Source organism: Chrysemys picta, chromosome 19 (assembly GCF_011386835.1).
Source record: "Chrysemys picta bellii isolate R12L10 chromosome 19, ASM1138683v2, whole genome shotgun sequence".
Classification (NCBI taxonomy): Eukaryota; Metazoa; Chordata; order Testudines; family Emydidae; genus Chrysemys; species Chrysemys picta.
The window spans coordinates 5,123,196-5,145,835 of NC_088809.1; the positions used below are offsets into that span (position 1 = coordinate 5,123,196).

Here is a 22,640-nt window from a genome sequence, read left to right on the forward strand (position 1 = left end):
GTTAATGCGTTGCAACATAAGGTAGATTGCTTTCCTCAGCAGTAGAACCCATATATTAGTTTTCCCATGAACTTAAATATTTTTCAGTCTGAAAAGAATGTTCTGATCTGATCCAAGAGGAAGGATGGGCCACTGGTTGGGGCACTAACCTGGGACTCAGGAGACCCGGATTCAGTTCCTTGCTCTGCCGCAGATTTCCCTGTGTGATCTTGGGCAAGTCACTTAGCCCTTTTGTGCTTCCATTCCCCATTTGTAAAATGGGGCAAATATCACCTCACAGGGCTGTTGTGAGGCTAAATATGCTAAAATGTGTGAGATACTCAGACATAAATATTATATTGGTCCCAATTACTGTTAAGAGAGAAGCACACACATCTTATCCTAATCTTCTAAGAATTCTTCACACTAATCCTGCACTCCTGATGCACTCAAAACCCCCACTAACAGTGCAGATGGGACAGGACGTGAGCAATCTGAGGGAGAGTTTTGGCTAGAGGATCATCTGCTGTCTGGATTTGCAAGGCCTCTCTCTCTCCTGGGCCTCTGGGGAGTGTGTCTTTATATAAAAGCCAATGAAGGCTCTGTTGGAGATGTCCTGGCTACTTGGGTCTTGTACCTACGTTCTGGCCTTACAGATTTAGTCTGTTCAATCTGATGTTTGAATCTTTTCCTCCCAATAAGGAGAGGCCACGTGACAAGACTGGGAGAGTTTTTGGTGCAATTTCCTCTCCCTCCAAACCTGACCTGTGCTGTCATAAAGGCAGCTTCTCTCGACTGCGAAGATCTGTTGCTTCCCATAGCTGCGATGTTGTCTGTCGAAAATGTCTTTATACGACCTGGTAAGAAGCCCCGTTCTCCAGAAGCAGGTCATCTTAGGTTATGAATTGTACCCTGAGCAGAGTGTCTGTCAGGAGGTGGTTGGTCAACACACAGTGCTCAGTCTGGAGAACTTGTCCTTAATGTCCTTATGCATTTTGTCTTTCACTTCTTCACTGGTTTCCCATTCCTAATGTCATTAGTTATGTGAAGCCACAGCTCATTACGTACACGCACTTCAGTCATCAGTGGGAATCATCTGGGAATCTCTGGCAAAAAAAACACAAGCTCCTCTCACTTGAGCTAAAAGAACGACTCCATGAGCTATCAGTAAGGAGCAAGCTTGTATTCAACTAGCCCAGTCACTAGAGGGAGACATGGCTGCACATTCTAAGCCAGTGTATTTCATAAACACTGTCTGTAGCAGCGTGGGGAGTGTCACTGTTTAAAAGATGCCATTGCAATTGGCAGCTCAGATCTAGTATTGTAACAAAAAATAACACCTCATCAGATGCTACCTGGATCCACTTTTGGTCAGTCTGCAGTGAGAGACCAAGAGCTGACTAGATTAAAAGAATGAACTCCCCCTAGAAATGATCCCTCTGGGGCAGGATTATTAGTCAGTGTTTGGGGAGCATGAACTGCTGCTGCTGGTCCTATGCCAATTCTGCGACTAAACAGATTTAATTCTGCTGGGCTTTCAGGTCAGAACCTTTCACTAGCACTGAGCTCACTCGCTTTTTAAAAACGTGTGTGTAGCAAAGTCTTGGGGAGAACTTTGTCCTTTCTGCTCATGTTCATTGTCAGTGTCTGGTAATCTCTGTAATGTATTAACTCGTTTTTGCTGATACAGCGGCAAAAGGCAGTTCAGTTGTAAGTGAGCTATCAGAAGATTTTTGCTGTTGGATGGTACGCTGCAGTTCCTCGCACTCCTTGATTTTGCTTTCCCATTCTCCCTCTGGCTCCTTTTGCAGCTTGTTCACATTTCCTTTTCAGCCAGCTAACAAACTAGTGCAGGGACTCCAGTCCCCGTTAAACAGTTTACCTGTCAATCTGGAAACAAGGGATCATGGCATAGGCTCACATCCTGCAAACACTTACTCATGTGCTAAAGCTAAGTGCATGAGTACTTTTGTTGACTTCAGTGGAGCCACATGTGTTTGAAATTAAATACCTGAATGTATGTGTGGTCGTGGCCTGGGGAAGTGCAGCAGCATACTGCATTGGCCTAAAGCAGCCCATATTTGTCTTTACTTGGGGCGGGGGAATCCTTTTGAGATCAAAATTTGAGGTCAAAATTCTGAGATGTTATTTCTTTGACATGGCACATTCTTTGCAATTACATGAAGGTTTCTGTAGACTCATGGGTTGAGTTTTATGCCAAACTATTGATTTCTTCTATCTATCCCAGGGGTCTGCAACCTTTCAGAAGTGGTGTGCCGAGTCTTCATTTATTCACACGAATTTAAGATTTTGCATGCCAGTCATACATTTTAATGTTTTTAGAAGGTCTCTTTCCATAAGTCTTTAATATATAACTAAACTATTGTATGTAAAGTAAATAAGGTTTTTAAAATGTTTAAGAAGCTTCATTTAAAATTAAATTAAAATGCAGAGCCCCCCCAGACCGGTGGCCAGGACCCGGGCAGTGTGAGTGCCACTGAAAATCAGCTCGCGTGCCACCTTCGGCACACGTGCCATAGATTGCCTACCCCTGATCTAGCCATTGCTATGTTATCTGGACTTCATGACATAAATTAGTTCAACAGGATAAATGAAACTGCCCACAAGTAGCAGCAGCAGGCCCTGTTTTTTCTGTCTCATCTGAAATGTGAGGTCCTGCTGCTCAGATCAAATCTTCCACTCAGTTTCTAGAAACTCTTTAAACTCTGTTGCTTCTGTATATTTTCATGTCGTCATTCTACATGACCACTCAGAATTGATCATGAGAGAGAACAATACCCACTAACCTTTCCCAAGGAAAGAGTTTAGCACTTGCATCAAAGCTACATCTCTAGTGCTGGCTGACAGTTTTAATCCAGCTTTAATAGCAGCTTCATGTTCTCAGAAGTGGGAGAGACAAAACTGAGGCCGGGGGGGTGAGTGGGAAAGAAATGAGTCTTAAAATAATCTAAATAAAGAGCCAGGACTTTCAGCTGCACTTTAGAGAGAGTATAGAAAACTAAGGTAGGAGTGACAAATGAAAATTGAATTTGTTAAAGTGAAATATAACTTAGTGTTTCCTCAGGTGACCTTCAGAAACAAAAGGAAGCGGAACTCCGCCACCAGGAACTGTCATTAGAGGCAGGAGGATGCAATGATTTTGCAACCCTTTTAAACATCTTTGAACAGTGCAAATCAAGGTACATAGGTGTTTATTCAATGCACAGAAGATATCTACTGGGAGCTCTATTGTACATTTCTTCTCTAAAGCCCATCTATATGTACATGTGCTCATACCCAGATGATTTTTGCATACTGTAATATATGTACAGTACAAGGAATCTGCTGTCTGAATTTACATGAATGTTTGTTGTCTTCTTTGTACGACCATAATAAAAAATAGCAGCAACTTGCTGCCTTCCACTTACAAAAGACCTCGTTATAACACCGGTATCTCTATTCCTAGCAAGTCTCCTGCAGCTTGGTGCCAAAAACACTGGGTCCACTTCAGAGCTTTAAAATCTGCTTTTAGTGTGGAAGCACAACTTCAGGAAATAACCAGTAAGCTTAAACAGGTGAACAAACTTCCTTCTAATGTAAATTAATGGCATTTGTCTTTGCACAAGTGCCTATGTTAGATGTATACTGCAGTATGGAGTCTTCACTAGATGGCTGCCATCTTTGTCCTAATCTAAACTAATCTTTTTAGGTTACAGTGAGGTGTGTACTAATAAAAACCTATCTCTAAATATGTGGTGTAATGGTAGCAACGGACAAAAGGAAGGTCATAGAAAATAGCTGTCTATGAAGTGTGAAACACAAGGTTTAAGCTCCTGAGGGGGAAAGGTGTGACCAATTTTCCTTTAACAAAGACACTAATCCATTTTGTGCTGCTCTTTATGCAGCTGTCAGACTTCCCAAGAGAGCGTTTTGATGGCTCCAAAAATGAGATACTCAGAAGATGTCTGTGCACGGGGTACTTCACCAATGTCGCCCGAAGGTAAGGAGTGGAGTTTGGGGAATTGGATGGAAAAGATTTGCCACATTTGTTAGTATGTGCTTATAAATCAAAACAAATAGTCGCAAGACTGTACCACAGTTTCTTAAAAGGGTCAACTTCACTTGTTACAGCAGGAGAGGAGCTGTCTGAGTGCAGGACTGGGAGCCACGAGTCTTAATTTCCAGGGCCAGCTCTGCCACTGACTCTCATTGTTATTTTGGACAAATTATTTAACTTCTTGGTATCTCAGTCTCCATATCTGTGAAATGTGAGGGGATAATACTTAATTACCCACCTTGCAGGGGCATTGGGAGGCCTAGCTAATATTTGTAAAGGGCTCTGCGGATGTCAGAATCATCATCTGTCAGCAAGATGGAAATCCTAAAACCACATTTGTCACAGCATCAAGTTTGGACTGAAAAGAGAGTTAATATGGTGTATAAAGAGATGGTTTAATCCTCATCTAGTATTTACACTTATTTCTGGAAAGTTTATTTTTTCTATGTTAAAGCATTTTCTCCTATCCTGCTGCTGCTCTTTTTAGACTGTGTTGGTGTCTAAGCACAGCTAAATATGTCACTGGATATAAAAATATTCCCCATGCTTTTAGGTCCGCAGGCAGGACGTTCTGCACAATGGACGGACATGGTAGCATAGTCCATCTTCATCCTTCATCAGCAGTAAGTTACTTACTTCTGCTAATAGTTGTGTGGGTGTTTTTTTTTTCAGGTAAATAGAAAAATAAAGCAGGCTATGCAAATTGTTTCCCTGATCTTTGGCTTGTTTGTTCCTGGTGTAAGATTGAAGCTAGCTTCTGGCCATGTGAAATATTGCACACAGCCTCCATACTGTAAGACACTAGCCTATAGTGTCTAGACTTTACCACATCTTTCCTTAGGGAATCGCACAGAATCAAAATTCATACAAATGTTTGATTTGTGAAGGCAATGTGATCTAGTGGCTATAACCCAGAACTGGAAAAGTTAATAGATCTGAATTCTCGCTCTGGCTCTCACCGACTTTCTGTGCAACTTTGGGCAAGTCACTAACTTCTATACCTCAGTTTTCCCATCTGCAAGGAGGAGATAATATTAACCTACCTCACAGGCTTTTTAAGAGGATTAATCGATTCATGTGTCTGAAGTACTTGGAGATCCTCTCCTGGAAGATGCTCTAGAAATGAAAACAATTATTGATGAATGTTACTGAAGGCAACTCTAGGTTCTGAATTAGTCTGGTTAAATATTGGATGTTTCAGCATTCCAAAGTAAAAGCCATAGGAAGGCATGAAGGATTAAATATAACTTCTCAAAAGGGAATGGGGAGGAGAGCAAGACAAAAGGGTTTAGCTGTTAACCAGTTTGTGGCAAGAATCTGAATTAGGACCCATGTTTTTTTCTGCTGTCAATCTGCAGAGCACACTTATTGAAAGAAAACCAAGATAGTAATCTGAAAAAATGTGAATAACTTTATCTTTAGCTCCATGACCAGGAACCTCAACCTGAATGGATCATCTTCCACGATGTCCTGGTCACATCTAAAATGTATGTGAGGATGGTGTGTCCTATTCGCTATGAGTGGGTCAAAGACTTGTTGCCTAAGTTGCATGAAATTGATGTGTATGAACTGAGCAGTGTGGCACGGGAAGAGGTGACTGAGGAGGAAATAACCAAGTGGAAAAACAAGGAAGACCTCAAACGACAGTATGGTGAGCAAACTGGTCTTAGCTTTCCATAAACCTGAATCAGAAATTGACTACTGCCTCTTTTAGCCATGTTAGGAGGCTGTGAATGAGAGAGATGGCATAATGCATGCTGAGTATTGCAGCATCTAGGCTAGTGACTTCACGCGTGTTAACCTGGCCACACCTCTTTTGACTTTTGTCTTCTGTCAGTAACGTTAGCTGTGCACACTCCTGTAACTGGAAGAAAAGCATTTTGAACATGAACACCTATTTTCACAAGTTACTTTAGGTTTGGAAAGGGTATTTCCCCTACTGTAGAGAGTATAACTATTTGCTAACCTGATATTGTCAGAGAGAAATTCCAAGAGCTATAATATTACAGATGGGAAAGAAAAAGGGGTGTGGTGAGGGGAGAGATCATCACAAATTCATTGTCAGCAAAATAACATCCAGCAAAGTTTAACACCTGATTTAAAAATAATGGTCTGTTTTAATTAAACTAGTGCATATTAACTGATTCAGCAGCTTGATATTCTCTGAATTCTTTCGTCAGTGGTTTCAGTAGAGAAGCCCCTGAGCTGCCCTTTCCAAACACGGATTTGAGAGACACTGGCAGGGCATTGCGAGGGAATCGTGAACTGTCGCTGCCTGTGCTGTACCTGACCTGTGAATAAATAGGGAACTTCAGCCTTCAAGATAGCATGTTTTACCATCAGTACTTCCCTTAATTAAGAGTTGTTTTTTTTTTTAACACAATTAAAAACAGTGTCCTGTGGCAGCTTATAGACTAACAGACGTATTGGAGCATAAGCTTTCGTGGGTGAATACCCACTTTGTCAGATTCGGCATTCATCTGACGAAGTGGGTATTCACCCACGAAAGCTTATGCTCCAATACGTCTGTTAGTCTATAAGGTGCCACAAGACTCTTTGTTGCTTTTTACAGATCCAGACTAACACGGCTACCCCTCTGATACTTGTAAAAAAAGAAAAAATATATATATAAATCAAAATCATTTAATGTTATGACAAATAACTCATGTTTCGCCAATACAATCAGGCAGGTGAATTCGTCCACTGCCATGATCTGAGACAGCTCAGTGGGAACGGGAGAGAGTTTGCATTTCTAATAGATTCCTCTTCCAGGAATTCTCTACCTCCATTTTTTTTTCTTCTCCTTTCAAGAAAATCCAGAAAGGCATTTTCCCCAAGCATTTTGTATTTTTTTTCAGAATTGAAGAGGTAGCATAGAAAAGTAACAAATGCATAGAACTTGAGGCCTAAAGACTCAGTTATAGTAAAATGAACATGGTCCAAATATATAGTAGGGGTGATCGCACATGCAGATACTGACAAGAGGGTTGAGGGTATGATTTTTCTATAACTTAAGTGTAGCTGGATATACGCTATATTTGTCTTTGAGACTTTAGTTTTTCCATAAAAAGGACGTCCTAGTTACTTTGCCGTTTGTCTCTTCTGGAGATCATTGGACCATCCATTGGCATGGCCGAGAGCAGCACTTGAAAAATTTGAGCTTCTGTTGGTTTTAGTTGATCAGCTGGCCCTATGAGTGTGAAGTCAGGGGGTGGAAGTGGCATTTATGACACAGAATTGTAATGTTTTGTTTTTCTGTAGAAAAACTAAAAGATGACTCTGCAAAGAAGATGGAGAAAAGGAATGATGATAAATCAATACAGGATGCCCGAGTGCGGTACCTGCAGAGAAAACAGCAAAGGGCACAGTGTATAAATGCCACGCTGAAGGAGATGGGCTAGTACAGTGATGAGTACTCTAGCAAAGGCACTCAGTGCAATTGCTTGTTGATAAGCTTGCAGCATAACCACGTCAAAAAAAAAAAAAAAAAAAAGTGAGAACTGAAGGAAGCTGCCAGTTCACGTGGAGTCTATCTGCTTGGGGGCACAGCCTGATACTCCTTGCTGTTTTTGTGACAGGCAGTGAGGAAAGGTTAATGAGCTGAACTTTCATTGCCATGTGTCTTAGGCAGTAACTTATTCACCGCAAATGTGGCTGAAGAAGCAGTATTTACAGCCTGTTCTATGTCACTCAGTTGGAATTGGAGTTGGCCTATAAAAATGGGCATTGTGTCAATGCAATTTTTAATCACACTTTCTTGAAAACCTTTTGAAATGAGTATAACTGTCCAGTGTTGCATTTTTAAAAAGATATGTATTTGTTTTATTTCCTTCTGTAAATTGTTGGCTTATAGGACCCGTGTGATCGTTTTACTAAATTATGTACAATTACCATTTTTAAATTGTATACTACTTCATGTGCTCTTTTAACAATGGGATAATAAGAATCCAAATTAGAAAGGCTTATGTCATTTACCTACGTTCTGCCTCATGCAGGATCATTACTTACTCTGTATTTAGCTGTACCATACACAGTGATTGCTTTGGCATTAAAATGTCTCATTTAGATGATTTTTTTTGGTAAATGGATGTTTGCGTTCTTGCCATCAAGACCCGGCCTGTTTGTCATAGGGAAGTTGCCCCGCATTGCTATCATCTAGTTGGCAAAGAAACAGCAATATGTCCATTTCTCCTTTCCAGATGGTTAAATCCCACAATCCACCAACAGGCCACCGCCTCCTCAGAGCTGTCTGATTTAATGTTAGAATGTTTTTTTAAATGACGATGGTTTTTGAGAAGCATTTATGGGTGTAAAAAAGGTGTCTACATTCTTGAATCAAGGGTAACTGTGGAAAGATGCTCCTCTTCCAGATGTTTGTCTGCTTCCTAATATTTGTCATCAGTCTGTGTTTAGGCTTGGTGTAGGGCATTAGGAAGGGGTGTAATGTTTCCCTGCTGACATTAAAGTTGCTTAAAGAAGAAAGCTATTGTGTGTGTGGATGCCCCCTTTCTTCAAGAGCACTTTGGGGCTGGACTAAAAATCAAAACAGTAATTTGAAAATACATGCAGATTGGTTAGATACTGAGATGAATGCATAAATCACATGCATTTGGCTGCCACCTTTATGTACCAATTCATAATATGACCAAACCGCACTGCCTGAGATCAGGACTGAGTGAATGTCACTAGCAGCTGTCTTTTTATAGATGGTGAAAAAAATGTGGTGGACAAGTTTTCACAAAACAGATGGCTTCCTCCTCTTACATTAATCCTATAATGTATCTTTAAGGTGAAATCGTTTAGATAGTAAGCGCCAGAAGGAAGGGACCATATCTTCCTCTCTGTTATAGGAGCTGAGCTTATATTTGATTCTCAGTTAAATAATGAACTTTGTATAAAACCCTATTGCAGGTAATCAACTCCAAAAATGATAGTGTAACATTCCTACCTCTGAGTTCATGCTTCTTGTGGCTTTCATTTGTAGGTAGTGTCCAGCTGTGCTCACTTCTGCCCACCCTCTTTGCTACTTGGTTGAGACATTTTTTCATTATTGTATTCTAGTCTGCTAGGTGCTGTACTGCCACAGAACAAAAAGACAGCCCCTGTCCCAAAGAGCTTACATGAAACCCAGGCTGCTGCTCACAAAGAGTCTCCATTCTACTCCGAAATCAACAGCAAAACTCCTGTTGGCTTCACCGAGTGGTACTGAGCACCTACATCTCCAGCTCCCTTTAATGGGAGATGCAGCTGCTTAGCTCCTCTCACATGTATTTCTATTTGTGTCAATTCAGCACCACGCAGTTACAAGACAGTGACCCTATAGGAACAGTGCAGCAGGCAAAGCCTTAGACCAAGGAGGCGTCCCTGGTGCTGTAGTCAGTAGGGGAAGACTTGATGCAGTTTGTGAAAATGTAATGCTTACATGTGAGTTGTGTGGTATTTTTAGGCCTCTAGACTAACATTAGGAAGTAAGGTCTCAAAAGCCTGCAGGCTACTAATTGGGATGACACTGCAGGAAAACACTGTCTTGCATAAAAAGCAGCGTGTCTAGTATACACGCTACTGCAATTGGTGATCAATATTTAAATTCTGTGTTTCTGGCAGGGCCCGGCATGACTGCTGTGCTTTCCAAACAGAGAAGGAAGCATGATCCCTTCAGCAAGGAGCTTACAAGCTATAGAGCCTACAGAGTACTCCCTATGCTGCTCTGCAAAGAACAATGTTAACTCGCTGGATTGTCAGAGGTTTAGCTAAGGCTATATTATTGATATTAATAGTAATAACAGGAGCAAGCACTAATGCCTGCAGCTTGTCAGTTGCAGTCCTATTGCCCTTAACAATGTGAAATTCAGTGCTGCCCACCACTTCTCTAATTCCCTTTGTGTATACCAAATGCAGAGGTAGCGGCAAAATGAATGCCTTACAAGTTCCTACCAGGATGAGTGAATCAAAATGTTCTTGGATGAGATCAGTGTAAGTAGTAGTATGTGTAAGGCTCTTGCTTTGTTGTGTTTTAGTGTATTCAAATGGAAGAGCTTTCTGTTCTTTCACAGTCTTTACTTCAGAGTGTGCTTTTTAGCAACCAGCACGCTGTTCCTCACTAACTGTATATGTTCTTCCTTGCTTTTGCAAGGGGCCTGCAACCCAGTATCATATTGTTTGAATGTTAATGCACTTGCAGTGTCCGTTCAAATGATATCTGTACCATGTACTGAGTCTGACATTTGTAGGTATAACACACACTCCTACTCAGAGCCCATGTCCCTCCTGACATATAGTTATGCAGAGATTTCCTTTTGACTTTCTTAGTAGCAATGAAGCATCCTTTTTTTTTTTTTTAACTTGAAATATGACATCAGTATCCCAGATTTTGCAGGCACAAAGTCCTAAACAAATAGGAACCAACTGGTTTCTTGTTATGGCAGAAGTGTCTGCTTAAAAAATAGTTACTGAGGAGCTATACTATATTTCATTTTTTATCTTTCTAACTGAACACGGGGTAATAATGAGCCTCCTCTCTTGCTTGTTAAGTCTTTTTAATCTATTAAATTGTGCTGCAGTTCTGGCAAACAGGCTTGAAACTGTGAATTTAAGATCAAACTATACAAGAAAGTATCACTGCAACATAAGCCCACAGCATAAGGAAAATATGAATTAAGTTTGCCATGGTGTCCTTAACTTACCCTCTTTAATTTACTCTATCTGTTTAGCTACCGCAGTACATATGGTATGTAAGATCCTCTGATAAAGGACCATATGTACTGTAATGCATTGGTTAAAGAAGCTCTAACAGTTTTAACTCAACATATCTTATGTTTTTATGGGGTTAGGTCACAAGAGGACTTTTTTTCTTATTTTTTTAAAGTTACTATAGGGTAAAGTTTGAAATCACTTTAATTATTGCTACTGTATAAAGCAGTAACATTGTATTAAAAATCCCTCTGACGAGCCCTGGAACTGTAGGAATACTTTTCATTTTTGTATAGCTTTCTGTAATTTTAAAAAAAGATCCTGGCACATGTATTTTGGTGAAGGAAAGAGATGAAGGATGATTTGCTATATGGTCAAAGATTGTATTTTGACCTTTTTCCTGCTTGTTATGAGGAACTGCTAATCCATGCACTGTGTACACTAAAACTTTATATTCCATAAAGTGCAACAGGTTTGTTTCCTAATCCAAAGTGGAAAGCAGAACATGGTCAGAACTGTAAATTAGTGGAGATATCCTATCTCCTAGAACTGGAAGGGACCTTGAAAGGTCATTGAGTCCAGCCCCCTGCTTTCACTAGCAGGACCAAGTACTGATTTTGCCCCAGATCCCAAAGTGGCCCCTTCAAGGATTGAACTAACAACCCTGGATTTAGCAGGCCAATGCTCAAACCACTGAGCTATCAAGGAAGGAAATTGGGATAGAGCACACATTGGTCAACTTGTTGGCGAAATCTCTGAGAAGGAAAAATATTGATTGGGCTCTGACATCCTTAGCAGCTTGAGGATAGGGATGCAATTTATTGAATAAGCTACTGAAACACATTAGAAATTGTTGGTTTGTGCTCTCCTGCAATGACAAGGAGGAGACACTTGATTTATAAAGAAAATGGGCTAGAAAACATGTATGCCCTACAGGGGTTGAGATTGGCTTATGGAGACAAATCTTCAGATTCCTGTCAGGCAAGCTAATGTCATTAAAAGGTCTAGAGAAGCTAGAATAGCAGCTCCATCCTGCTTGAAGTAGAAAAGAAAAATGCCATAGAGGAAGAGTGCCCCTCATAGGACTTTCTTCTATGGGTTTTTTGGTTTTTAAATAAGGACTTTTTTATCTAAAGACATTGCAGGAGGTGAGCAGAGCAAAAGTCAAATGGAAGCTGGTGCTGGCCTGTCTAACTGTTACTGTATCATAGCTGCTGTGGAGAGGAGAAAATCTGGACATTTATTTTGTGCAGAATTACAATGTGGGGAACAGGTCCCATGAGAAGTGTTGGAGGGCTATGTGTGATCCGTGTGACGCACTGTGGCTATCCCTGAACTGGACAATGTGGACACATTTTTTTCTTTCTTTTTCTTCCTCTCTTCATTCTGTCTCATAGGTTCATAGACAGAAAACGCCAAAGATGTAATTGAGGCTGTCTCTTCCAAGTATAATGGTCTGGTTCCCTGATAAAGCATGTAACAATTTTCTTTTAATGTTTACATTTAAGGTAGGCTTGTGCCACCTATGCAGTCCCATAGGGCCAGATTCATGAAGGTATTGAAGTCCAACATTTAGGCACCACTTAGATTCTTAAAACCATTGTGCAACTGCTGTCTAACCACCTAGGTACCAAAGTCTCTGGTGGGCAGGTATAAAGCTGCCTGAGTCCTGACGCCACTCCACAACTAACTAGCTGCTTGGAGCCTAGCACAAGCTAAAGACCCTGTGGCCACAAAGTGGGATTCTAAAATTGGTTGTTCCCCTACCTATCTTGGCAGCGGGTCCCAAACCTATAGGCATGCTCAGAGCACACCTACAGTGTTGGGTTCTGCACAAGAGGCAGATGGTGTGTGGGTGTTCAGGGAATACCCAAAAGCCTGGTAGTTAGGGCACTCACCTGGGATGTGGCATATGTAGGTTTGAATCCTTACTCTACCTGCTTAGGCACAGGGCTTTGAACTCTAGTCTTCCATATCCCTGGTGGGGCTTGGCCACTGGGTTACAGTATCAGTCTCTTTTTCTGGACCAATAGGTATTTAATTATTTATACAAAGTGGAACAACTTTAAGCATAGAGATTCAAAGAGTCTTATTCCATAATACCTAATAGTCTGGCAGTTAGGGCACTCTCCAGGATCTGGGACATGCAAGTTCAAGTTCCTGCTCTACCTTGGGTAGAATGGGGATTTGAATCTGGGTCTCCTACCTCCCAGGCAAGTGTCCTAACCACCTAGCTATTAGCTTTTAATGAAAAAGGGATGACCTGGCTCAAGCCCCTATCACCAGAAGTATCGGGGGTAGCCGTATTAGTCTGTATCCACAAAAACAAGGAGGAGTCCGGTGGCACCTTAAAGACGAACAGATTTATTTGGGCATAAGCTTTCATGGGTAAAAAAAATCACTTCAGATGCATCTGAAGTGAGTATTTTTACCCACGAAAGCTTATGCCCAAATAAATCTGTTCGTTTTTAAGGTGCCACCGGACTCCTTCTTGTTTTTATCTCCAGAAGAGGATTCATGGCTGAGAATTCCAAGCAGAGGGAGGCACCTTCCTTCAGCCCCTCAGTAAGGTGCCTAAGACCTAGATCAATGGGAGTTAGGTGCCTACATAGCTTTGAGGATCTTGGCCTAAGCTCCACCCCTTTCCTCTGCATTTCACTTCTGGCTAGTATAGGTGGCTCCTTGCTCAGCTTGCTGGCTTCTGGGACTCACTTTCTTAGGTGCCTAATTCTTTCCGTACAATACAAGGAGAGCCTGTGTGCGCCTAACTCAGGACTGAATGCCACTAGGCAGCAGGACCCCTAAGAGGTAGTATTCCAATGCATAAGTACCTTTGTGAATCTAGCCCATAGTGTAGACCTCTGCTCATAGCATTTACCCAGATCCCTCACCTGCCCCCAACGTACAGTATAGTTAATAGCAATCAACTTCTCTTGTTGCGGTGACTAGCTCACTCTTTCAGTAGGAATTATTTCTTCCACAACCCCCTTATGCTGACATCCATATTTGGGAGTGGAGGGGTATTGCCAGAGGCCAGGTGACAAAGTGTTGAAGTGGGATTGCTGTAGTCTGAGGAGTTTGCAGGAGATGATAATTCACAACCACTTTTTTCTATGTGTAAATGGTAAATAGTGGTATCCCTTAGAGGTCTGTACTGGGACCAATCCTATTCAACATATTCATAAATGATCTAGAAAAAGGGGTAAACAATGAGGTGGAAAAATTTGCAGATGCTACAAAACTACTCAAGATAGTTAAGTACAAAGCAGACTGCGAAGAGCTACACAAGGATCTCACAAAACTGGATGACTGGCCAATAAAATGGCAGATGAAATTCAATGTTGATAAATACAAAGTAATGCACATTGGGAAACATAATCCTAACTATACATATAAAACGATGCGGTCTAAATTAGATATTACCACTCAAGAAAGAGATCTTGGAGTCATTGTGAATAGTTCTCTGAAAACATCCACTCAATATGCAGTGGCAGTTAAAAAAGCAAACAATGTTAGGAATCATTAAGAAAGGGATAGATAATAAGACAGAAAATATCATATTGCCTCTATATAAACCTATGGTATGCCTACATCTTGAATACTGCGTGCAGATGTGGTTACCCCATCTTAATAAAACGTATACTGGAATTGGAAAAGGTTCAGAAAAGGGCAACAAAAATTATTAGGGGTATGGACTGGCTTCCATATGAGGATTGATTAATAAGATTGGGACTTTTCAGCTTGGGGGGATATGATGGAGGTCTATAAAATCATGACTGGTGTGGATAAAGTAAATAAGGAAGTGTTATTTACTCCTTCTCATAACACAAGAACTAGGGGTCACCAAATGAAATTAATAGGCAGCAGGTTTAAAACAAAATAAAATATTTTTTCACACAACACAGTGAACCTGTGGAACTCCTTGCCAGAGGATGTTGTGAAGGCCAAGACTATAACAGGATTTAAAAAATAACTATATAAATTAATGGATGATAGGTCCATCAATGAATGGGTGATAGGGGATGGATCACTTGATGATTACCTGTTCTGTTCATTCCCTCTGGGCACCTGGCATTGACCACTGTTGGAAGACAGGATACTGGACTAGATTGACCTTTGGTCTGACCCAGTATGGCTGTTCTTATGAAGGGTACTAGTTGGTACCTCACATGTTTCTTTTCGTGTAGGGCTGCACAAGGGCTAGGGCTAACTCTGATTTTTGGACGGGGAAGCTGCTATTGGGTTTGTACAATGTACCCAGTGTCCAATTATTCATATTGGTAAGGCTTTCAAGAAACAATAAATAATACTAACACTTTGTGTATGTGTAGCGCTGGCAATTGCCCAAGGATCTTAAAGTGCTTTACACTCATTCATTAGCTAAATCTCATAACAATGCAGGGTTCGTTATTATCAACTCCAAATGTTAAAAAATTATGAGCCAGCCCTCCTTAAAAAATAGGAGAAAAAATAGGAGATTGATTTAAAATAAGATTTTAAAAAGTGTTTTTCTTTTCAATTTGCCTTCTGGATTTGAGCTTCTAGGATTAATATTTTCGGCAACCATGAGGTCCTGAAATTTAAATTAAAGAAAAAGAAAAACCTGAGATTTTTATGTAATTACGTGACTCCATGAGCTGTAACGTTAGTAAAAATATTAAATATCGGAAGTCTCATGAGAAAATCACAATAGTTGGTTACATTGAAGGGTCTGGCCGCCTAAGTATCTGGGCCTAGTTTCTCTTTGCTATCGCCACTGGCTGCATTAGAGTTACACCAGGAATTAATTTGCTCTTTTATGCTTGTTTTTATGTGTATGGTTTCCTAATTTTTTTTAGAGGGAGCCAACCTCAGGCAGTTTGTTGACCTGAAGAACATGATGTATAATCTCACTTTTAAATCCTGATTGACCTTTGCCTGAAGGGTCAGGATGGGAAGGGTTGAATTCTGGACTGATACGGGAAAAACTACAGAGAAAGGCAACAAAGATGATCAAGGGTATAGAACAGTTTCTACATGAGGAGAGACTAAAAAGAGTAGGGCTATTCATCTTAGAAAAAAGACGACAAAGGGGGGATATGATAAAGTCTATAAAATCATGAATGGTGTGGACAAAATGAACAAGGAAGTCTTTGTTCACCCTTTCCCACAATACAAAAAGCAGGGGGTCACCCAATGAAATTAATAGGCAGCATGTTTAATACAAACAAGAGGAAGTACTTTTTCACATAATGCACAATTAACCTCTGGAACTCATTGCCTTGTGATGTGCAAAAGTATAACTGGATTCAAAGAACTAGGTAAGTTCATGGAGGATAGATTCACCAATGGCTATTAGCCAAGGTGGTCTGGTATGGAACACCATGCCCGGGGTGACCTTAAACCTCTGACTGTGAGAAGTCAGGAAGGGAAAACAGGTGGGTCTCTCAAAAATTGCACTATATTGTACACTTCCCTGAAGTTCTGCTACTTGTCACTGTTTGAGAATGGATACGGGGCTAGCGAGTATGGTAACTCTTCTGTCACTATTGCCAACTTGTGTGACATTGAGTGTTTTTTATGGAGATGTGTGATTATGTGAGAATCTCTTTCCATTAAAAAAAAAAAAGTAAATTGCTAACTCTCTGACCGATAACAAGCTTTAAAAATATGAATCCTAAATGTTAAAAATCATCAAATAAAAAGAATCCCAAATATATTATTTAAAAAAAAATTAATGTAGCCTCTTATGATTTGGGGCCTGACTCATGAGTTTCGAATGATAGTTGGCAATAGTACAGGGTTTTGCACAATGTAGGATGTCCTGTTTTAGCATTGAATTTGATGTGGCTGCATGCTTTGTTCAGGTGTGTACTGGATGCCCTTCCTACATTGAAGAATAAATAAATGAACACACTATACAAGGGGGTAATTACATGAGAGCAAGCTGCCCCTTAAGTGCTGATGTTAATAAGGCTCTTATGTGCTTCGAGGACCCTCCCACACTAGGACTTTTAATAGGCGCTTTGCTAAAGACCAGCGAGGCCCCGCTCATCAAAGTCCCCTTACAGGAGATGGTCCAAGGTCACTGATAGTTAGGCTAACAGCAGACCAGGGATTCGAACCCCGCGCCCTAGTGCACAGGCGCAGTACGCTGACCCCTAGACCACAGCGCTTCCCGTAGGTAGGCGCCCATGACGGAAGGGTGGTGTGTGGCGGCCGTACGGTCACTGAGGGCTGAGATGTGACGGTGGCACCCCAGCGGGATGGTCACCTTGCCCGGTGGCTCCCCCATCACGTGACCCCGGCGCCCGCCTTGGAGCGCGGAACGGAAATGACGCATCCGCACCCCAGTCGCATGATGTGGCAGAAAAAAAAAGGCCGGGGGAGGGAAGAGTGATGAGTCCTAAAATAGTCCCTTCCGGTAGGGGATCCCTCCGCCGTTCCCATTGGATACTCCGGGATCTCTTCACCGCCGTCCTCTGGATTCTTCCGCCTGGCCGGCGCTGTTAATGCGGGGTCCCGGCAGGTGAGGAGGCGGCTGCTCTCTCAGTTCGTGTATCACTCCGCCAGCAGGGGCCGTTTCCGGATCGAACGGCTCTCGCTCTCTCCCTTCCTGGCCCATTCCGCCATTGCGGTTCTGCGCCCCGGCCTCCCTTCACCCCCGGCACCCCTGAGGAGACTCCCCGCTCCGGTCTCGGGCTGGAGCCCCCACCAGCCGCCGCTGCCGCCATGGCTCAAATTCTGCCTATCCGTTTCCAGGAGCATCTCCAGGTAGGGGGGACGGGACGGGGCGGGGGGCGCTGAGGGGCTGGTCGAGGGGCGCCCGCCTGTGGGGGTTACGGGCACCCCCATGGCTCAGGTCTTACCTTCGGGCGCCGGGAGCTGCCCTGTCTGTAGGGCTTGGCCTTCCGCTCCCCTCCTGTCAGGGGAGGGGTGCGCTGTAGGGCTGTGGCCCCCGCCTGCCGGCTCCAGCTCTCCCTCGGCTTCCAGGCGCACCTGCCGCGGGAGGAGCGTGGGAGGGCTGCCGCTGCCCATAGGCACTGCTCACCCAGCCCCTGCCTCAGTCCATCCCCCTTTGGCACCAGCAACCCTGGGGCTCCAGAGGGCACCTTTCCCTGGAGCGTGAGAGTGGTGGGGGTGCCGGCCCTGACGACTACACAGCTGCCTTGACTCCCCACTGGCCCGGGGAATGGCTTTAGTGGCACACAGGGATGCTGAATCTTCCCTTATCCCTCGTTAGTTTGTCCCTTCCTCTAAACAGTCTGTTAACTACCGGTGGTCAGATCTCTCTCAAATAGGGTGTTTCTCTCAGGCCCTCATTGCCTTTTATTTTCTTAAAGGTGGTACATGTTTTAGTGCCATAAAAATATAAATGCCTGATTAAAGTCCAAGGTCCAGCATGTGCTTAAAGATCCCATGGAAACCGAGCAGTTTGGTTTTCTCCTTACTGTGATTCTGTTCTAGTGTCTCCTTTTCTCTATGTGAAGTACAGTAGTGTACTTCAACCTGTTGTGTGGGCGAGGCTGGGTCTGGGCCTGGGCCTAGGCCTACAGTAGCACCTGCTGGGCGGTGCAGTGTCGTGGGAGGGGTAAACTGAGAAGATCCCTCTGTGCCTTAGTTCCTCTTTCCATATTAGGAGCAAGTCTCTCTCTGGGTTAAAACCAAGTGAAACTGCTAAACTTTGTTTTGCAGGAGCTTTACAAAATGGATGACATATTACAAGTTAACTTTGTGTTACTGTCTATTTAGATGTGAGACATGGATGCCAATGTTATCTTTCTATAGTGGTGGTGTTAATGGTTGTGTAAAGTGTAATCTCACTTACTGCAGTAGTGGATTAATCTCATTTCCTTGCAGAGAACTAGCTTCTAGTGTTGTGCCAGGAAGAACCATGCAATTAGAAATACCATGGAAGTTACAGCAGTATATAGCTGTGGCAGTGTAGGCCGATAAATGCATAAACTACAGTTTTTTCCTCCCTGTTAGTGTAGTGTCAAATGGTCTTTGATAAAAGTAACTTGTGGACTTCTGTCTGATAAGCAATAACTTGAGTGTACTAAAAAGTAACCTCTCTAGGTTAAAGGATCTCTTAAAGAACAGAATAGCCTTAATATTCTTCAGAGATTATATGCTATACACAGCACATTATGTAGCCTAATGAACTGAAGTTTAGCATATGCCCTGGTACTAAGATCTAACAATTTCAAAACAAAACCTGTTTGGGAGTAACAAATGTAGGGAGGGGTCTAGGGGAATCCTGTTGTAATGGAAGGCTGACTGCACCCCCAACACTTGTCATGCAGTGATTTGTCTTCATGCCAAAGAACTTGTGAAGGAGACTGCACAAAATTATACTGTTCAACAAAAGTTCTCAGAGATTTGCCTTGTGTGGTGGTCTCTTAGCAATAACTGAGCTGGCACCCTGGCACTATTAGCTTTCTGAACCTTGTGAAGTTTTTGTGGGGGGGGGGGGGGGTGTCTCATAATTTGGCTGTCCCTTAAATGGAAGGAAACTTCTAAGTCAGCACATGCAAGTTGGGGATATGGAAAGATTCAGTTGCTTAAAAAGAAATAGTATGGCTCAGTCAAACCTAGAACTGACTACATTTGTTTCATTTCTAGTTACCTTTTCAAAGGAAGACTAGCAACTGAAGCCCTATCAGCTTAAGAATTGTCGCCAGGTCCCTCTAATCTGAGCTTTTACAGTCAGTTTCACTCTCAAAGTGATCTCTTACACAGCAAGAAAAACAAATGAGGAAACTGAGTAGACAAAGTGCACTCAAATTCCAAGTGAACCAGCTGAGAACTACTTTTTCTGATTTTTTTTAATAGTCTATGGAAAAATAACTTAAGCCCTGTGCAAACTCATGGATTAAGTCAAGTAGCACTTAAATCATTGAGTGTGCATCTTAATTTTACACTACAAGTATTTTAAAATACTCTTTGAACAATGGAATTCCCTTTCTAATTAAAGGCAAAAATGTCACTGTAAATGACTGGATTGCTTCAAGCTCAATATGTAGTAAGGACTGTGGGGGGGGGGGAAAACAAGTTGGAATAACTTCTCTTATGTGCCAGGTAGATCAGCCTGTATTAAGCTATTGTAGAAAATGGATCTATAATATATTATTTAAGATGCAATCTATGCATGAGACCCACCGTCACACTATAGTGACAAATGAAACCTACCTGCTCATGTTAAGAACTCTTAACTGGGTTTCATGCCGGTATGCTACTCTAGAGCTGAACTATTCAGTCCAAAAATTGATCCCTATCCTTAAATATATAGCTTCTACAGTTATACTTGCAAACTGCACTTGTGCATTCAGTTGAATAGCTAGCCATAGTATCTGGGTACACAAGGCTTCTTGTGTATCATCTTTCTGAGATACTATTAAATGGTTTCCTGTAGCTGTTTAACTTTCTCATTCCCAAACTTCAAACGTTATTGATCAGTCTAAAAATTCTTCCCAAAACTTAGTTGAGTTGCCCTGTATTGTGCTTTATATTGGGGGGTGTCTTATTCTACACTTTGCAATAGGAGCCAAAACATCAGAGGTAATTCCTGAAACCTGTGGGTTTTTTTTAGTGTTAGCAAACTCTAGAAACAAAACTTCTTGAATTAAGTAAATTTGCTCCACACATTACCAGGTATGACCTTCAAGCAGTTTTGGTGGGGTACAGTCTCGCAGTGTCATATTTCACATACTAAGATACTTTTATTCATTTGAAAAATCAACTTTATGAATCCAAAAGCCAATTGATCTAAAAATATTTGGGGGAGGGGAGGAGGGAGAAATTTTTCTGGTTAAGATACAGTGGGAAGCATGTGCCTGGCAACAACCTTTGGTATAGACTAGCAAAATGCACTTGTAAAGCTTTAAAATGTATAGCATGCTTGCCTTTATGGTGGCTGGCACCATGGATCTGGATAGAACAACCACCATCCAATTCAGAAGTAGCAAAGTAGCTTCAGACATGTCTAAAGATCCGTATGATAAACGTTCAGGTAAAACCTAATCATCATTTAGTCAGTAGCCAGTATCCCCATACACTGAGAATTCTGAGTCTCCTTGGAGAAGAGCATTTTCTGAAAATTAAGATGGCTGCCTCAGCTAGCATATCTGACTAGCTGGTGTGGATGGGACAAGGCCATTGATTCCTTCTGAGGCAGTCCATTGTGAAAGGAGTACATCTTTTACAAGCCAAAAGCCACTTGGAGGACACTATAATCAAATTGTGATTAATGCATTATAACTGACTTTCTGAGAGTACATATTATAGTTCAAACTGAAGCCTTCATTATGGATGCAAAATTGATTGGCTTAACAGCTCTTCCTTGAGAGATTGGATATACAGATGGCAAGCATTAAGTTAATTTCATGGATCTCCTAATGCATAGGAGTTGCTTCACTAGCCTATATCGTGCATGCAGAAAATGTTCAAGTGTAGAAACCAACCAAGTGAAACATTGAGTTCAAGTATCAGAGGGGTAGCCGTGTTAGTCTGGATCTGTAAAAAAGCAACAGAGCCCTGTGGCACCTTATAGACTAACAGACATATGGGTGAACACTCACTTTGTCAGATGCATGTGATTCTGAGTTCAGTATGCATCAGGACTCCTCTTAGTCCTGTTCCTGGAGCTCTAATGGACAGCTATCAAATGGCCCCCACAGTAGTGGGGTAAATGTATAGTATGTTCTTTACAAATGAACTAACACACTGTGTATACATACAGGTTATACGTTGACATATCTGAAGAGATTCAATGAGTAATACTGAAAGTCAGTAGAAATCCTAAGACTTTCAATTGAACATCCTGTATTTTGCCCTGTTGAAACTATTCAAATCCTCTTTCCTCCCCATCAAGCTGTCTTACTGATTTTTAGATGGTTAAAATCTTTTTTTAGATTAGATTTTTAAAAATTGCATTTTGCTGTTAGAACTTCTGTAAATAGGATTGAACAAGCAATTTGATGGACATCTAGGGCCAGATCTTTCAAGAGTTCAGCCCTCAAAATACTGAGTGCTCCTGAAAATCACCCAATGTGGAATGACTAATATTAATGCCTCCCTTCCTAGCCTGGATATGTAGTAGTAATTTAGTGAACTCCACAGCAGTAGGTGTACTAGCTGCATTGCTTTAATACATCTTATAAAGGCTTGTGGTACTGGGGTCATTTCCTCCCAGAGGAGACTGTCAGAATAACAGCTCACTGTGAATTACCAAATGTTCACATCAGTGGCTACTTGTATTACTGGGAGCGAGTTGGTTGGTTGGTCTGTCGGTTGCAGTCTCCTTTAGGACTACAGTGCTGTGAGCTGAAATAAATGGCTTAATGAGCATTTGAAGTGCACAGCCTAAATTCGTATGTGCTCTTTAGAGTATTTTAGATAAAAATAATTTTCAGAAATACCTCTGCAAGGGACTTATACCTTTGTCTTCTGGTAGAACTTTATTATCTGACAACATTCAACTCCTGAACTCTGGGTGGGGGGAACCCAAAAATTAAGTAACAGAATGCTGTGGTCATTGGTCTAGGTACTTCGGTACCGTCAAACATGTGCACACTGGCAGTGTCTGGCAATTCATTGAAGCATGTTCTGAAAGTATACTTTTGTTTTCTAGCTATGCCAATGGATTAGCAACCAGAGACAATTAAATAGGAGTTGGGCTTTAAATGACACTTAGATTTCAGTAGTAAAACCAATGATCAAATTGCATTATGATGCAAGTGTAAATTATTTGTACACAATATTTAAAATCTTCTTGCAGTATTACTTCTGATTTATGTTGGTGGCTATGTAGATGAGCATGGCTCTACTATATACGGACAGGTTGCCTCTCCCAGTGTCTCAAGATGAATAGCTGTAGGAGCAAGATTTTATATTTCTAAGACTTTATTACAGAATATACTGTGCACCTCATTCA

The 22,640-nt window shown here is 41.7% G+C and overlaps 2 protein-coding genes across 16 annotated transcripts in view; both read left to right on the forward strand.

Moving 5' to 3' along the window:
* Positions 1 to 8,106, forward strand: part of DHX40 (DEAH-box helicase 40) — a 129,222-nt gene extending 121,116 nt beyond the window's left edge. For all 13 annotated transcript variants that reach the window (XM_042857918.2, XM_065573246.1, XM_065573248.1 and 10 more), the window contains 7 exons: positions 682 to 839; positions 3,065 to 3,179; positions 3,446 to 3,554; positions 3,885 to 3,979; positions 4,590 to 4,659; positions 5,459 to 5,687; positions 7,298 to 8,106. In XM_042857918.2, coding sequence (XP_042713852.1) covers positions 682 to 839; positions 3,065 to 3,179; positions 3,446 to 3,554; positions 3,885 to 3,979; positions 4,590 to 4,659; positions 5,459 to 5,687; positions 7,298 to 7,437 — 916 coding nt within the window. In that variant the 3' untranslated portion in view covers positions 7,438 to 8,106. The remainder of the gene's footprint in view (positions 1 to 681; positions 840 to 3,064; positions 3,180 to 3,445; positions 3,555 to 3,884; positions 3,980 to 4,589; positions 4,660 to 5,458; positions 5,688 to 7,297) is intronic.
* An 8,769-nt stretch (positions 8,107 to 16,875) lies between these two features.
* The window catches only part of CLTC (clathrin heavy chain), a 53,540-nt gene continuing 47,775 nt past the window's right edge, over positions 16,876 to 22,640 (forward strand). For all 3 annotated transcript variants that reach the window (XM_005298779.5, XM_005298781.5, XM_042857908.2), the window contains exon 1: positions 16,876 to 17,479. In XM_005298779.5, the coding sequence (XP_005298836.1) occupies positions 17,438 to 17,479 (42 nt within the window). In that variant the 5' untranslated portion in view covers positions 16,876 to 17,437. The remainder of the gene's footprint in view (positions 17,480 to 22,640) is intronic.